The sequence below is a fragment of the Myodes glareolus genome, chromosome 15 (assembly GCF_982192425.1).
Source record: "Myodes glareolus chromosome 15, mMyoGla1.1, whole genome shotgun sequence".
Classification (NCBI taxonomy): domain Eukaryota; kingdom Metazoa; phylum Chordata; class Mammalia; order Rodentia; family Cricetidae; genus Myodes; species Myodes glareolus.
Window position 1 is genome coordinate 28,147,605 of NC_142040.1, and position 16,896 is coordinate 28,164,500.

The following is a 16,896-nucleotide window of genomic DNA, read 5'->3' on the forward strand; positions in this document are numbered from 1 at the left end:
GCAAGATGAGGCAGAGTCTAGGGAAAAAGAGATGGGGAAAGGGATTGAGGTGACACTTCCACCAGAACATTCCAGACTCATTGGGTACAGGGATGTCAGGAACTGGGGTGGAGCTTCCACCAAAACATCCCAGACTCCTTGAGTATATTGATGCCAGGGGCTTGGAGCAGGGCTTCCAGTAGAACATCCCAGTCTCTTTGGGTATATAAATGCCAGGGCCTGGAGTGGAATTTCCACCTGAACATCCTAGCCTCCTTGGGTATATGGATGCCAGTTCATGCCTGGCTGCTTCCTGTTGGCATGGGAAGATGTGAGGAGGGGGAATCAGGAGTCGGTGGGCTCATACTCAGCAGGACGTGGGGGTGGAGAAGCATCCATTAACTGTCATCCTGGAGACCTCAGGCATCTGTTGCTTGAGCAAGCAGAAAAGGCAAGATGCCCGGCAAAAATAGATTATTAATACCTGCCCTAGTTGTACTGACAAAGTTGAATGAATGCTCAGGGCAGAAGAGTAGATGGGCCCTTCAATGAGACATCTTGGAAAACTGGAAGGTGGAAGGACATCAAGAATCTGGACAGACCAAGTATCCTGAATAGGTGCCCACTTGAGCCTGGGAGATGGTCCCAGCATGGATGTCCCAGGAGTTTGGCAGCTAAAGGGGTGGTAAGGATCACAGTGCAGGGTCCTGTCCATCGGGGCTCGACAGATGTAGAAGCTAGTTGTTTGAGGAGTCCTCTGTCCCCCAGGAAGAGTGGGGCAGGCTCTGGTAAACGGTGGAGAAGGAACTTCAGAAGGGAGAGGAAGCAGAGATACCCAGCCAATAGAGGAGTTTGGGTTGGGAGGTGGTGATTAAAGAGGAAGTGCAAAAGGGCTCAGGCCTGTAGGAGAGCAAGGAGTGGCTGGGAGGTGGGTAAGGGCAACAGGAAGAAGGGGGGAGCAAGATAACCTGTGTTCAGTGGAGAGCCTGAACTGTTGTTTGATGAGACCTTGGGCCCTCTCGACCTTTCCTGAGGATTGTGGGTGATAGTGGAGCTTCCAGGAAATATTGAGAGCATCCAGCACGAGCTCCACGACCCTGGAAGTGAAGGCTGGCCCATTGTCCATTTGTTAGGTCTGGGGCAGGCCAAATCTAGGGAAGATGTGGTCCAGGACTTGGGCCACCACATCGGCTGTTTCCCTGGAGGTGGGGAAGGCTTCTATCCATCCTGTAAAGGTGTCGACCAGAGTTAGGAGATAACGGAGTTTCTTTTGGGTGGGCAGGGCATGTGAGTGAAATCAGCCTATCTGGTGCTGGGGCTGTCTTCAAGGGCATCTGGAGAACCCCTGCAAATCGGTCGTGGCACCTGTCTGGCAGGAGGAGTGAACCGTAATTGGCTGGAACAAGGAGATCTTGAGAGCTTCCCCTGTGAGTTCAGCCACTGCTGCTAGGGCTCTCAAGCATGGCTGCTTCCCGACAGTGGGGGTGGGGTCCAGTTTTTTGAACAAAAATGTGATGACCCAGTTTGAAGGCTCAACCAGTTGGACCAGGACCTCGGAGGCCGTTCCTAACCTTTCATCTGTATAAAGGTGATAAGGTGGAGAGGGGTTGGAAGAGCAAGGGTGGGGCCCTTAGAAAGGCATCTCTCAGTAAAGAGAAGTGGGGCAGACCGTGGATGGGTGGCTGAGGGCCCCCTTGGGAGTCTCTCTGGCTGCCTGGTATAAGGACTTGGCCGTAATGGCAAAGTTAGGGGTCTAGTGACGGAGTAATCCCATCAGGCCCAAAAATGAGAGCCCATCTGAACCACTGTGGTGGGGCTATAAATCCTGCAGGGCCTGGACTCCGTCAGAGGTGAGGGCCTTAGACCCCAGGCTGAATTGAAAGCCCAGTGGGAGAGCATAGCTGAATCTTAAATAGAGAAACATAATATCCTAGAGAGCCACAGTAGTTGAGGAGCGATGAGGTGGCCTGTTGGGACAGAGGCAGGGTGGAACAGCAGATAAGGAGGTCTATGTATTGCAGGAGTGTGCTAGGACAGGGTCAAAGGTGGAGAAATCCCGAGCCAGGGCTTGGCCAAAGAAATGGGGGCTGTCCCGAAAACCCCAAGGGAGAACAGTCCATGCTAGCTGTCTGAAGGACAGGGTGTCAGGGACCTCCAAGGTGAAGGCAAGGACCTCCCTTCTCCCTATTGCTCTTACCCGCTTCCAGGTCACCCCACACCCTCCCACAGGCCTGAGCCCTTTTGATCTCCTTCCTCCTCAATCACCACCTCCCTGCCTAAATTCCTCCACTGACTGAATACCTTCCCTACCTCTTCCCTCTTAGTTTCCTTCTCCATTCCCAGGCAGACAGGTATCTCCCTGCCCCCACACCAACAGACCCAACTGCCTCAGAGCCTGCCCCAGTTTCCCCAGGGAACAGAGGACTCCTCAAACAACTAGCTTCTACGTCTGTTGAGCCCCGACGGACAGGACCCTATGCTGTGATCCTCACTACTCCTTCAGATGCCAAGCTCCTGGGTCATCCATGCTGGTATCATCTCTCCAGGCTCAAGCGAGTGCCTACTCAGATACTTGATGTCCCTCCACCCTCCAGTTTCCCAAGATGTCCCAGGGAAGGGCCTATCTACTCGTCTGCCCTGAGCACTCATTCAACTTTGTCAGTACAACTAGGGCAGGTATTAATAATCTATTTTTTGTCCTAGCATCTTGCCTTTTCTGCTTGTTCAAGCAACAGATGCCTGAGGTCTCCAGGATAACAGTTAATGGATGCTTCTCCACCCCCACGTCCTGCTGAGTATGAGCCAACCCACCGACTCCTGATTCCCCTCCTTATATCTTCCCACGCCCACAGGAAGCAGCCAGGAATGAACTGGCGTCCCTATACCCAAGGAGTCTGGGATGTTCAGGTGGAAATTCATACAATGAGTCTTCTGGAGTGTTCTGGTGGAAGCGCCACCTCAATCCTCCTCTCCCACCTCTCTCCCCCCCAAACCATATTCTGAAAGCCCAGGAAACACAAACACAATTCCTACTCCAGAGATGCTCAAGACCACTCCTACAAGGTATTTAAACTGCCCTCCAGAAGACAAGGTTTTTTGTTTGTTTTTTCCTCTCTCATCCCTGTCTCCTCTCTGGAGGGCTGGCAAATCATCTGGAAGCATTTTACTCATTAAACCCAGGCCTTTTCTGATTCAGTTTGATTTGGTCTGATTTGGATTGTTGCGTCAGCCAAGAGGCTTACTGGGGTGCAGAAACTTTTCATATTGCTGTGAACCCTGACTCGGAATGGTGACATAGTGAAGAAGTGACAGACACATAGACACATGTACAGTAACGCTGGGGTTCTCCTGGAACCTGAGTTCATCAGGTATAGCACATGGGGAGGAGCTGGGGAGTAGGTAGGTCTCTGTAGAATAGCATCTCAGGCAGGAAGAGCGTCAGGAGGAAGAAGCTGCTGCTGCTGCTAATCTTTGCACACATCGATCACTCGCTCATAGACACCAATGCTCGGTCCCTCGGAGCCTAGCCAAAGCAGGCTTCACCATTCCTGTGGGGCTGAGGCCTTGGAGTCCTAGACACGGCTATGCTCATGTTAACACCCGCTCCGGGCTCCACTCACTCACAGTTGCAAATGCTCCCCCTACAGATAATACAGACACTTGTTTGTTTTCTGTTCCCCCCCCCAAAAAAAAACCAGGGTTTCTCTGTGTAGCAGCTCTGGATGTCCTGGAATTCACTCTGTAGACTAGGGTGGCCTCGAACTCCCTGAGATCTGCCTGTCTCTGACATGCAGACAGAACACTGTATACATAATAAAAAATCTTTTTTTAAAAAAATGGAAATATTTCACTGTTCCTCATCTAATTTCAGGAGAAAAGATTCCTTACAGCAGGAATTACTTAGTAAATCATCTTTATGGCTAAACAAACAGAAAGGAGAAAATTTGATTATTCACTAGATACTGTGTGCTTTTAATAGCTCATCACTGGTAACACTTCATAATCAAGAGTAAGTTGACAGGCTAATATGTAAAAATGTGACTTTAATAGGTATGCAGGCCAGCTTGTTAGAGAAGCTAACCAAGATACATTGAGGAGATACAAGTGGCCATCTAGAGTTTCTATACTTCATTCTTTTCGCAGAATATTTATTAAGGTTGCTTAATATACAATTTTCATTTGACATTTTGGAAGTCCTTTATTGTAAAGATAATCCTTTTGTCTGGCGACAAACAGCAGCCACAGCGATCATTCTGGACCTCCACGCTGAAAAGAGAAGCAGAAAGCCATGAGACGAAGGACTGAACTGGCTTATACATGTATACTTATACATAAAAATGATCTCAGGCTGTTGCTGGTTTTTTGAGACAAGGCTGGCCAAAAATTCACTAGAGAGCCCAGACTGGTCTCTAAGAAAACATGGCAATCCACTTTCCTCTGAGAGCTGAGAGTACAGTTGTGAGCTACCATGTCCAGACAGCTTTGATTTTTCTTTTCTTTTCTTTTTTAAAAATATTTACTTGTGTTTGTCATAGCCAGAACCTGGAAACAACCTAAATGCCCCTCGATCGAAGAATGGATAAGGAAAATATGGTACATTTACACAATGGAGTACTACACAGCAGAAAAAAATAACAACAGCTTGAATTTTGCAGGAAAATGGATGGAGCTAAAAAACATTATTTTGAGCGAGGTAACCCAGACACAGAGAGACAATTATCACATGTACTCACTCATAGGTGGTTTTTAAACATAAAGCAAGGAAAGCCAGCTTACAAACCACAATCCCAGGAACTTAGACAACAATGAGGACTCTAAGAGAGACATATATGGATCTAATCTACATGGGGAGTAGAAAAAGACAAGATCTCCTGAGTAAATTGGGAGCATGGGGACCTTGGGGGAGGTCTGAAGGGAGGAGGGGAGAGGCAGGGAGGGGAACAGAGAAAAATGTAGAGCTCAATAAATATCAATAAAATAAAATTTAAAAAAATTTACGTATTATGTATATAGTATTCTGCCTGCATGTATGCCTGTAGGCCAGAAGAAGGCTCCAGATCTCATTAAAGATGGTTGTGAGCCACCATGTGGTTGCTGGGAATTAAACTCGGGACCTCTGGAAGAGAAGTCAGTGCTCTTAACCTCTGAGTCATCTCTCCAGCCTCTGATAAAAAAAAAAAAAAAAAAAAGGCTAGGCTGTGGTGGTGCAGGCCTTTAAGCACAACACTCAGGAGGAAGAGGCAAGCAGATCTCTGTGAGTTCAAGGTCAGCCTGATCTACAAAGAGTTCCAGGGCAATCAGAGCTGTACACAGAGAAACCCTGTCTCAAAAAAAAAAACAAAACAAAATTCATGGTTTTTCATAGTTTGGAAGCACTTATGGTAAATGTTACAAATTCAGATCTAGAAAGGACTCAGTATTGATGACAAAACTGGGTGTAATGGTGGACTCTAATCCCAGCACATGGGAGGCAGAGGCAGGTGGTCTCTGTGAGTTTGAGGCCAGCCTGATCTACAGAGAAACCCTGACTCAAAAAAAAAAAAAAAAAAAGAAAGAAAATGAAAGAGAAAAAGAAAGATTGATAATGGATGACATCAGCCTCAAATTTCTCCATAGTCTTAGAAACCCCTTATTCTTTAGAAAGTTATTAGCCCCTCACTCAAACAGCTTTTTTTTCAGATGGTTGAATTTGTTGGGACTGATCCCCGGTTTTGGCACATGCTAGGCAGGAATTCTACTAATGAGCAACATTCCCCAGTCCTTCGTATTGGGTCATTTTCTCATGTATCATGCATACTTACTGAGGGTCCCCATAGAGATAGCCCCGGCCTATCTGTTCATCTCCCTTAGCTATAATTCCATTTGAAAAAACAAAGGGAACATGCAATCAGCAAATGACCACTGCTAAGTCAAAATGTCACGACACGCTGCACACACTTGGGCTCAAGAGCAACAACACACCTGGATAAAGTCCATTTCTTCTTGAGATATAGGTTTCCTTCTGTATTTCTGAGGTAATGTTTTTAGTATTTCTGCAGTGTCTGGTGGCCCCGGATGCATCAGCAAATCTGGGGATATGCTTCCTTTAGAATGCTGTGAAATTACAGAAGAGTGGGAGGGGAGCCCAGCAGATCTCAAAACGTCTGAGGCTGAAATCAAAAACAAAAATACTAATTAGACAAATTATCCAGGTGTCTTTGCTGTGGAAAATTATTCTAAGGTGTGTTTTGTTTCTGTTGTGGAACATTTATTTAACGATGTAAAGATGTGTTGCTTTTGTTGATGCTGCATTTGTTTAACTCTGTGAAGCTGTGGCTCTTTGGCTGTCTAAAGCACCTGATGGTCTAATAATGAGCTGAAGGGCAATAGTGAGGCAGGAGAAAGGATGGGGGGGGGGGCTGGCAGACAGAATAAATAAGAGGAGCAAGAGCCCAAGGAGAGGAAGAAGTCAGGGGCCAGCCACCCAACCAGCCATGGAGTAAGTGAAAGATACACAGAAATAAGAAAAGGAAAAAGCCCAGAGGCAAAAGGTAGTTGGGTTAATTTAAGAAAAGCTAGCTAGAAAGAAGCCAAGCTAAGGCTGGGCATTTATAAGAAAGAATAAGCCACCATGTGTGATTTATTTGGGAGTTGTGTGGAGGGACCCCAAAGAGCAAAGAACCAAAAGAGACAAAAAACTAACCAACAACCATCTGTAAATGTTATTTTTTTTTTTAACTGAATAATCAAACCGTCCTTTAAAACAGGTTATTGGGGCTTATGAGATGCAGTTAAGAACTCTTGGCTTTTCCAGAGGACGTAGGTTTAATTCCCAGCACCCACAGAAGTGATCAAGTTGTAACTTCATTTCCAGAGGATCTGACACTCTCTTCTGGCCTTTGTAGGTACCAGCATGCCTGTGGTACACAGACATACATGTGACAAAACATACACATTAAATAATACTTTAGGAAATAAGTCATTCTTCAATTTGCTTGTAGCTATCCTCAATCTTGTTAGTGCTAAAATTATAGGTACACACCACTACACACGGCTTCTTGAAGTATTACAATCCTCTCTCTCTCGTGTATATATGTATGTATGCTGTTCATGTATATTCCCAGCACTCTGAGTGGTATAGAAGTGCTGAGTTCAAGGCTAGGCTGGTCTAAATATCCAGTTCCAGGTCAGCAAGAGTTATACAGTAAGAGCCTACATAAAAGTAAATAAACCCAAAATTTAAAAAGTTAATTACTTGCATGCTACTCGGGTACTATTTTGATCTAAAGTACAACAACTTACCTGATTATAAAGTGAGAAATACTGTCTATAATATTCACTTCTAAATATGAATGTGCACATTTTAGAAACTACCTAAATTAAATACAACTTACCACTGAGTTTAGGATTGTCTCTTCTGTCTGGGAACCTTATTAATGGAGTATGTGGCTTCACTACCTGATGGAAAACAAGACGTGAGAAAAAATGACCTCATTAACTATAAAAACAACAACCTACTAGTCCTCATAATTAAATACCTTCATTGAAACACAGTACTACTTAAGGGTGGAGAGATGGTTCTGTTAAGAGCATGTACTGTACTGCTCCTGCAGAGGACTGGAATTTAATTCCCAGCACCATATCAGGACAGCTCATAATTGTCTGTACCTCCAGGGGCAATGTGATACCTCTGACGGCCTCCACTCACAGGCACATCACACACTCACACTCACACACACACACACACACTGGAAAAACACACATGCACACACACACATGAAAGCACAAGCACTTGCTAAGCAACCCCGATAAGGTGGCACCCACAGAGGAAGGAGACAGCTGACTCCCAAAGGTTGTCCTCTGACCGCCATACATAGTGTACTCTATATCCATCACAATAATGAGCAAAACATTAAAAACAAAACCCACAGTGAATTTGCTACAGAGATGGCTCAGTGCCCTCAAGACCACTTTCTGCTTTTGCAAAGGACCAGAGTCCAGTTCCCAAAACCCACAGCAGGCAGCTCCTAAGTACCTGTAACTCCAGCTCCAGGGGATCTGATGCCCACTCTGGGCTCAGACAATCAAACATATATACATAAAAATAAAAAAATAATAAAACAATGAAGATAATGTGAACTTGTGTCATGAAAGCCTTTCTGACTGATAGGGAGAGGACTCTGAAATGTCCTGATTTGTATCAAGTATGACTTCCCTGCTATGTTACTACTTAGCAGTTGAGAACAGACAACACACAAAAAGCATATTAGGCAATTAAAAACACCTGTTCTAAGTTGGACAGTGGTGGTACATGCCTTTCCTAGTGCCTCTCAAGGTAGAGACAGTAGATCTTTGTGAGTTCAAGGCCAATCTGGTCTACAGAGCAAGTTTCAGGACAGATGGAACTACATAGAGAGACCCTGTTTCTTTTTTTTTTTTCTTTTTTTCCTTTTTTGGTTTCAAAAAAATAATTTTTCAAAATAATGTTTCAAAAAATAAATAATTGCTCTATTTGCTGTCCAGATATTTTTTTATAAACATTTTAAAATGTGTGATTGGGTAAAGGCAATAAAAATCAATGACTGCTGCTGGACAGAGGGAATTTCAGTACAGCAAGAAACCCAGTCTCAAAAAACCAAAAACAGCAACAACAAAAAAATACCCCCCAAAAAATACAAAAAGGTCAGAGTTTTAAAAACAAAATAGCAACAAAATCCTTGTTCTGACTCACAATTTGTATAAAAACAGGAAAAAAATATATAGAAAAATACAAATTAGCTGACATTTGCAATTCCCAAGCCTAAAAATTCATGAAAATGTATTGAATCTTTTTTTAGTTTTTCCCTCTATTTACAGGAATGTGTATTTTAGAAAAGCATTTAAAAATATTTTTCTTATTTTAGGTGTGTGCATATGGAAGTCAGAGGATAATTTTCGGGAATTGGCTCCCTCTTTCCGTCCCGTGGTCAACTAAGGGCATCAGGCATAGAAACGAACCCCTTGACTCCCTGAGCCTTCCTGCCAGCCCAAGGGCCACTCTATATAGCCCTGGCTGTCCTAGAACTCATGTGGACCAGACTGACCTCAGGCTCAGAGATCCAACTGCCTCTGGGTGTGAGTTGTCTGTGTGAGCGGACACTGCTCATTCTCTTTGCATATCTATGACTCTGCCTACACTTTCTAACATCTCTGTCAGATTTCCTGCCTGGCTTTACTCTGCTAAGCCATTGGCCTAATACTCCCAGAAGCAAGCAGATCTCCAAGTTGGAGGCCAGTTCTAAGATAGCCAAGGCTACACAGAGAAACCCTGTCTTGAAGGAACAAGCAAAACACAAGGCTGTGTGTAGCTCGGAAGTAGGGTACATGCATGAGGCCCTGCAACAAAAAGTAGATTTTAGCCGGGTGGTGGTGGCGGCGCCGGCGGCGCACACCTTTAATCCCAGCGCTCGGGAGGCTGAGGCAGGCGGATCTCTGTGAGTTCGAGGCCAGCCTGGTCTACAAAAGCTAGTTCCAGGACAGCTCCAAAGCTACAGAGAAACCCTGTCTCGAAAAACCAAAAAAAAAGTAGATTAGTTATTTTGATGAATGTGTTGTACCTCCTGGGTTTTATTTGTATCTACTTGGCAAATAAGAATTTCTAGGCTTTTTTCATGTTTACATTCCAGTGGGAATTTTCTTATTTTATCAATTGCCCCCCTCACACACACACACACACACATACACACACCCCAAGTTTCGTTGTTGTTGTTGTTTCCCCCGAGACAGGGTTTCTCTGTGTAACAGTCCTAGCTGTCTTGGAACTCGCTTTGTAGACCAGGCTGATCTCAAACTCACAGAAATCCACCTGCCTCTGCCTCCCAAGTGCTGGCATTAAGGGCATGTGCCACCACTGCCTGGCTCCAATCTTTTTTTTTTTTTCTGAGACATGGTTTTACTATGTAGGTCTGGCTGTAACTTGCTCTGTACACCAGGCTGGCCTCTACCTCATAGATTTGTCTGCCTCTGCTTCCCAAGAGCTGGGATTAATGGTGTAAGCCAACATGTCTGCTCATATTCATTTCAGCCCGAGTTATATATGCATTACTGATGGATGAGGTTATATGGTATGGACAGCAGACTTTTGTTGGCTATTCTCTACCTGCAGAATCCTCAATGCCTACAAGTAACTGAGGATTAGTCATTGTGATGGTACCAAAGGTCACCATTCAGACAACTTCACGGGAAAGGTCTTTTAGAAGAGGTTTTCCTATGTTTTCGTGCAAAGGAAAATGCACTTATAACAAAAGTGAAAGCTAATCAGAAAATACTCCACATTCCGAATTTTAAAAACTCTCTAATTACAAAGGCTGTGTCTACTTATTTATGAGTTTTACCTCTCCTATTAAATCAGAGACTACACCTGGGAAAGCACGTACAAAAGCTGTCAGGAGTTAGTAATTGATGGGTGGATTAGCAATGTTACTCTAGCTAATCTGTTACTCTAGCAGTGTTACTCTAAACACAATGGGAAAAGGCTTAGCAAACCAACCCTGAAACATACACACTAGTAGGTAATAAACTCAACTAGGGTGACATTTCACACATTCCCACATCTGTAGCCAGGCGTCCGAAGAGATCGGATCTGACCAGGTTCAAGGTGAGGAAGCAGCCCAAGAGGCCAGTTGCCCGGCCATTCCCAAGTCCTTGAAGGGACACCAGGTCAGAACCAGGATTTGCTTCCTTCCCCCGCCCCGCAACGGCCTTCCTCCGGATTGGCTGACTGAGGGGACATCACTGACAATTTTAAACGGCGATTGGCCAAACTGCTGGAGGGCAGCGTAGTCCGCAGACTCCCAGGGCTAATGAGGTGCTAGGGAGTCCATAGACCTCGGGCGAGCATGAGCCTATACCACCAGAGGCTGCCTCCCGCCGCGCGGCTCGAACCCTCGGCGCCAGACCCTCCTTATTCCCGGCCACCGGGAGCCCTGGTCCCATTCTCAGACACACAGCCGCTGGCCCGGGCCGCGGTCACGGCGCGTTCCCCGTTCCCACCTCTCTCCGCCGCCCCGGCGCGGCTGCTGCATTTGCACCATCCCTCCCTCCCAAGCGCGGGAGTGGCCCAGGATTTACCTGCACGACCCTGCTGGCGGAAGCCATCTTGCTGCCCATCGTGACCCCCGAGCAGGGGCAGCTTCCGGGGCGCAGGCGAGCGGCAGAAGTATCGGGAGTGGGCAGCGTGGGGCGGAGCCGGTGTGATGTCACTGAGGAGCTGTAAGGGCCAGCTCCACCTCTCCGCGCCCGGACCCGCCCCTCTTCCCGCCCTTGGCGCTCAACCCTGGCCTTTTCTATTGTAGCGCTTTTGCAGCAACCAGTTGAACAGTTTGGTTCACCATCCCAAGTTATCTAGGACCATTTCCCTCCCAGATAGCTAGTTTCTAATTTCAGTACAGTTCAAAATTTAATCTGAAACAGAAGTAATACAACCTCCTGTGGCTTTCTAACATAAATAATTTTAGTAAAACTTGGAAGTTACATAGATGCCTCCCTTGCTCAGCCATCATCTGCGAAGTTTCCTCCTGCAGAAGAGAGGAAGAAATACGGAGACCCACAGCCAGACGATATGCATCATGAGACACCTGGGAACACTCGGTCCTAAAAAGGATGTCTGCATCAAATCTCTCCCCTCAGGGGTCAGGGAACTCTGCAGAAGAGGAGGAAAAGTGTTGCAAGTGTAGGTTATGCTCCAGGTGGGGTTCCAGAGTTGAAGGAGAAATGGATTCGTGCCCCCATCCGTAACCCACCTATCTCCAATCGATAGCCACTTGTGAATGAAAAATTAATTTTCTCCAAGGGTGTCTCACTGGGGAAACAAACCACTCTTGGGGTAGGCGGCATGTCAAACAACAGATGGCCAACAGAAAATGAACTCAGCAGCATCTTTGGCGGTTCTTTGTCTAATAACGTTGTCAGGACACTTTTTTTTTATTTATTATGTATACAATATTCTGCAGGTCGGAAGAAGGCACCTCATTACAGATGGTTGTGAGCCACCATGTGGTTGCCGGGAATTGAACTCAGGACCTTTGGAAGAGCAGGTAATGCTCTTAACCACTGAGCCATCTCTCCAGCCCCCAGGACACTTTTTTTTAAACCTTGCAAGTCCTTTGCATATATATTGTTTCCGGTTTTGTGTATTTAATGGGATTCCTGTGTGTGTGTGTGTGTGTGTGTGTGTGTGTGTGTGTGTGTGTGAACGTGTGTGTCTTTGCATATGTGTTTCTTGTGTTTTTTCTTTGGCTCTTTTTCATGTTTGGCTATTTTGTCCTATTCCACTTTGCTTGTTTTTGTTGTGTCTTATTGTACTATTATCATTTCTCCTTAGCTGCCTGTCTGTTTTCTAACCAGAGACAGAAAGGTTGTGGATCTGGATGGGAGGCGAGCTGGGTAGAAACTAAGAGAAGTAGGAAAAATCATAATCAGAATATGTTGCATGAAAAAAATATTTTTAATTAAAGAAAAAAAAACCCTGGGATTTACTTAGCGCACAAAGGAAGGAAGGGTTAATTCTGACTTAATGGAAGCCAAACCCTACTCCCTTGCTGGTGGGCATTGCTTGATTTCAGTTTGTTTTCTATAACTTACTATTCCTGGTATTTAACTACATTTTTTCCCCAAGTTTGAGAGTACTCACTAATTTTTGTCCATGTTTTTTGAGACAGAGTCTCTCTACATAACCCTGGCTGTCTGGGAAATTGCTGTGTAAACCAGGGTGACCGCATATTCACAGGGATTCACTTACTCTGCCTCCCGAGTGCTGGGACAAAAGGCATACACCACTACTCCTGGATCATAGTCTAAGTTTTGAAACATAGCCGGCCATCTCAATTTATTATATTCAAATATATTCTATAGTAATGTTAATGCTTAAAGCTGAAACAGGGGTGTTGTTTGAGGCCAGCTAGGGCAACAGCATGGGCTATTCTTCTTTTGTTTTCACAGAGGATGAGACCCTGTGGATTGCTTGTATCCCAATAGGGTATGATAGACCACGTCCTCCTGAAAGGTTGCTGTGAACACCCTCAAGAAATTACTTCATTCAACTGCCAACTGAGATGAACCTGGCAGACAGGTTATACAATGAAAGAGCTGATTAACAGCACCTCTATACAGGAGGAAGAAGTTTGGAGAGAAATAACTACATCCATATTCCCAAATATTGTTTATAAATGTTCTTTTACATTTAAAGGGGGATATGATATAGATATGAATAATTTGCATTGGTATGGATTTTAAGGTCAATTTTGTTATATGTATATATATTTTTGATCTTGATTGAGGTATTGTGATTTTGTAGTTCATTTAAAAATGCAATGTATAATTAAAAATATAGGTTGTTAATGGATAATCTTTGATAATACTCAAGCTTGTAGTAATGTTACTTTGATTTTCTAGATGTGCATAGATATATTTCAGATAGGCATTCTTCATATCTTTCAAAGACTACAGAACATGGCATTTAATGTTTTAATAACGTAGGGCTTTTCATGACAACGAGACACGTCTGCTCCTGGCAGCACCAATCTTCTTCAAGAGGAAGATGGGCATCGAAGAGGCTCCTTATGGAGCTGGAGCCATTTGGGCAAGAAACTGTTCTTGCCTGGACTGTTGTATAAACTGGACACAGAGAACCCGCAGAGAGAGGACTGCTGAACTTGCCTAAAGGTGAGATGATCTTTCAGGGTTCCTGATTCATGAAGGAGTCTGCGAGACATTCTGCAGGACACCGCAGATAGTGACTGAACTGTCTTTAAAAGTTCCTGCTTCATGGAAATGTCTGCTGAATATTATGGGCCTGAAGGCCGAAGATGGATGCCCCAACGATACAGAGAAACTTTGGGTCACTGTCCAGGCAGCGAGATGTCTCTGTCATTTCTAGAGTTTTGGAAGTTGCTTACTTCTTGTTTACTTATGTAATATTATATCCTTCTGGAGTCTTTGATGGAGTTGAAGAATGGATAGTCATAGTTATAGTTTTCCATTATTATGATAAAGATATAGTTATAAATATTGTGACTGTAATTCTTCCTTCATAACTGTTTTGTTATGTATAATTTTACTATGTTAAAATGAAAGCCTTTCTTTTTTGTTTAAACAGAAAAAGGGGAAATGATGGAGGAGGGTTATCTGTCTATTGTGTTATTTTCATTGGTCAATAAAGAGACTGCCTTGGCCCTTTGATAGGACAGAAAATTAGGTAGGCGGAGAAAACAGAACATAATGCTGGGAAGAGGGCAATGGGGCAGACGCCATGGAGCCAGTCACCAGGTCAGAATGCTGAATCCTTCCTGGTAAGCCACCACCTCATGGTGCTACAAAGATTATTAGAAATGGGTTAATCAAGATGTGAGAGTTAGCCAGTAACTAACTCTCTAGAGATAATGGGCCAGGCAGTGTTTAAATGAATACAATTTATATGTGTTGTTATTTCCGGGGCTAAGCTAGCCATGCAGGAGCTGGGCAGGATGAAAAGCAGGCCTGCCTGCAGCTCCTCACTACACTTAAAGCTGAAACAGGGGTGTTGTTTGAGGCCAGCTAGGGCAACAGCATGGGCTATTACATCCTACTATATAAAGGATTGGAATATAACCCATAAGACACATATGTAGTATGTATAAGGTCCTGAGTCTAATTCTCAGTACTACATGAATACAAAATATGTGTGTATATTGATTTGTGTGTGTATATTTTTACATATGCATGCTTACATATATAAATGTGTGTGTATACGCTTATCTCACTATAATAGATGTTGTGGCCTTTTTCACATAACTTTGTAAGTAACATAGCTTTAAACTGCTGTAAATATCGAGTTACCAATTTTGCTGATAAAGGTTAATGATTCGTGATTTATCACACATATGGGATATGGGTACACAAGTGAGCAGCCGACACAACAAAAACCTGGACGATATGGCATTGGGTGGAGAGGCAAAGGGGAGAAAGGTAAAGACTGTGAGAGCTTGACAAACAACAATCACCTGGCAAGAACCATCTGTTGTGGTAACCGAGGGTAGAATCAAGTGATACCTGGACCAGCATCTCAGGGAAGGAGCAGGGAGGAGGACACTGTAGTCAGAAGTACTGGCTCTTTGTCTTGTGCTGCTGAGGAGAAACTCAGGGTGGACCCTTCTGCAATCAAGCACCCAGAAGAGATGCCCTTCTAAATCCTAAGGCTCGCAGGGTTGGTCAGCTGATTGCTCCTCAGCAACTAACCACCAGAGATGAGAAGGTTTTCACTTCTCACTTTAAAAACTATCTTATGTTTATATGTGTGTGTCTCTGTGTATATGCATGTGAGTACAGTTGCCTGAGGAGCTAGAGGCATCGGATCCCCTACAATTACAAGCAGTCGTGAGCTCCCTGATCCAGGATCTGGGAGTTGAACTTTGGCCTTCAGCAAAAGCAGTTTGCATTCTCAGCAGCTGAGCCATCTTGCCAGCTTCTCAGTTATCATTTTTCACAAGATTTATTTTCAGTTCAGGAGTGGGGGCATTGTACCCATGAATGCAGGTATCCTCGAAACTGAGAGGCATCAGATCTCCCTGTATCTGGAGTTATAGCTGATTGCCAACAAAGCACATGTGTGCAGGAACTGAACTCTGGTCTAAAAGAGCAGTATGCGCTCTAACCTGCAGAGCTGTCTCCAGTACCTGGTTATCATTTTTATGCTAAGAAAGGCATAGATTAATACAGAACTAGAAGAAATAAATATCAGGGACTGAGAAGGTACAGGGTGGTACAGTGGGTAACTGTAGGATTTCTTTTAAGTGTCCTTCTTCATTTGGTGCCCAGCATGGGTCCTTCTTCAGGTAACTGATTTGCTGAGCAAGTGTGAGGACCTGAGTCTGGCTCCCTAATGTTGGGACCATTTGGAGTCCTGGCCTCCAGCTGCTCTTCCCTGATAGTGATCTTTACTTTCCTTCTGATTTGAATTACTAAAGGCTGTGTCAAAGTTGTTTACCAGTTCTGCTTCACGAGCACATGTTGCCTTGATAATCAGAGGATAAGGCTTTCACCTATTGGCCCACGTGACTGTTGGGTATATAAGCCTCCATGATGCTGTTGAATTAAGGGGTTTCTTACCAGTGACTAAAGGTCCGTGTCCCTGTCTGTCTCTTTCTGTGCTGTCTCTCTATTGGTATGTGTTTGCATGTTTCAACCTCCAGCCCCTGGCCCGAAGCTCGCGAACTATATGGTAGCACATAGAGTGCAGGCAGGCGTTGTGTGCAGCACCCAAAACCCATATAAATAGTTGGGTGTGGCCCCACACCCACCTATAGCTACACAGTGCTGTGTAAGGGTGGAGGCAGGAGGATCAGATCATTGAGGATAGTTGGCCACCAATCTAGGTCCAGTTTCAGTGAGAGACTTACTCAAAGGAATAGGCTGAGAGTGATAACTACACAATCTTCTGACTTCCAAATCCTTCTCTAGTCTCAGTAGGAATGCATGGGTGTGCACACACACCCAACATGTGTGTACCCCATAAACATTTGGCACATATATACAACACATACACAAGCCAGGCATATGGGCATGAATCTGTAACCTCATTGCGGTAGGTGGGGGGGGAGAGGAGACAGATGAATCCCAAGGGCTTACTAATCAGAAATAGGCTTATTAGTCTAATTGAAATAGCAAGTCCTTGTACTGACGTAACAGTTCAACACCAACACCACCTGTGTGTGTGTGAAGACTGTATTTAGTGGGACTGGGGAGGTGGCTCAGCACTTAAGAGCATTGTTGCTCTTCCAGAGAACCTGAGTTCAATGCCCAGCAAACACCTGGTGGCTCACAATCATCTATAATAGGATCTGATACCCTCTTCTGGCATGCAGAGAACTCATACACAAAATATAAATTAAAAAAAGAATGTATTTAGAGGTTGCAGATACAGCC

The 16,896-nt window shown here is 44.6% G+C and overlaps 1 protein-coding gene and 1 long non-coding RNA gene across 3 annotated transcripts in view; one reads left to right on the forward strand and one right to left on the reverse strand.

The window, feature by feature from the left end:
- The window catches only part of LOC148119665 (uncharacterized), a 19,814-nt gene extending 5,085 nt beyond the window's left edge, over nt 1-14,729 (forward strand). Inside the window, exons 2-3 of the long non-coding RNA XR_015734977.1 lie at nt 11,949-12,032; nt 12,937-14,729. This is a non-coding gene — a long non-coding RNA (uncharacterized LOC148119665). The remainder of the gene's footprint in view (nt 1-11,948; nt 12,033-12,936) is intronic.
- Kgd4 (alpha-ketoglutarate dehydrogenase subunit 4) lies at nt 4,003-11,216 on the reverse strand. Of its 2 annotated transcripts, none has more exons than XM_048442900.3 (4): nt 11,068-11,216; nt 7,353-7,416; nt 5,941-6,128; nt 4,003-4,245 (listed from the first exon to the last, which is right to left on the reverse strand). In XM_048442900.3, the coding sequence occupies exons 1-4, from the start codon at nt 11,104-11,106 to the stop codon at nt 4,228-4,230; spliced, it is 309 nt and encodes a 102-aa protein (XP_048298857.1). In that variant the 5' UTR covers nt 11,107-11,216; the 3' UTR covers nt 4,003-4,227. The 2 variants fall into 2 exon arrangements, with proteins under 2 accessions (XP_048298857.1, XP_087752985.1); XM_087896859.1 differs by having other exon boundaries at nt 10,990-11,183.
- Nucleotides 14,730-16,896: the final 2,167 nt, after the last annotated feature.

Excerpts from the sequence above, each read along its gene's own strand:
- Kgd4 (XM_087896859.1), bottom strand. The coding sequence starts at position 11,106 with ATGGGCAGCAAGATGGCTTCCGCCAGCAGGGTCGTGCAGGTAAATCCT. Across the intron at positions 7,417-10,989 it reads CGCCGGGGCGGCGGAGAGAG|GTAGTGAAGCCACATACTCC; the intron begins GTGGGAACGGGG and ends GTTTTCCATCAG. Across the intron at positions 6,129-7,352 it reads AGACAATCCTAAACTCAGTG|CCTCAGACGTTTTGAGATCT; the intron begins GTAAGTTGTATT and ends TTTTGATTTCAG.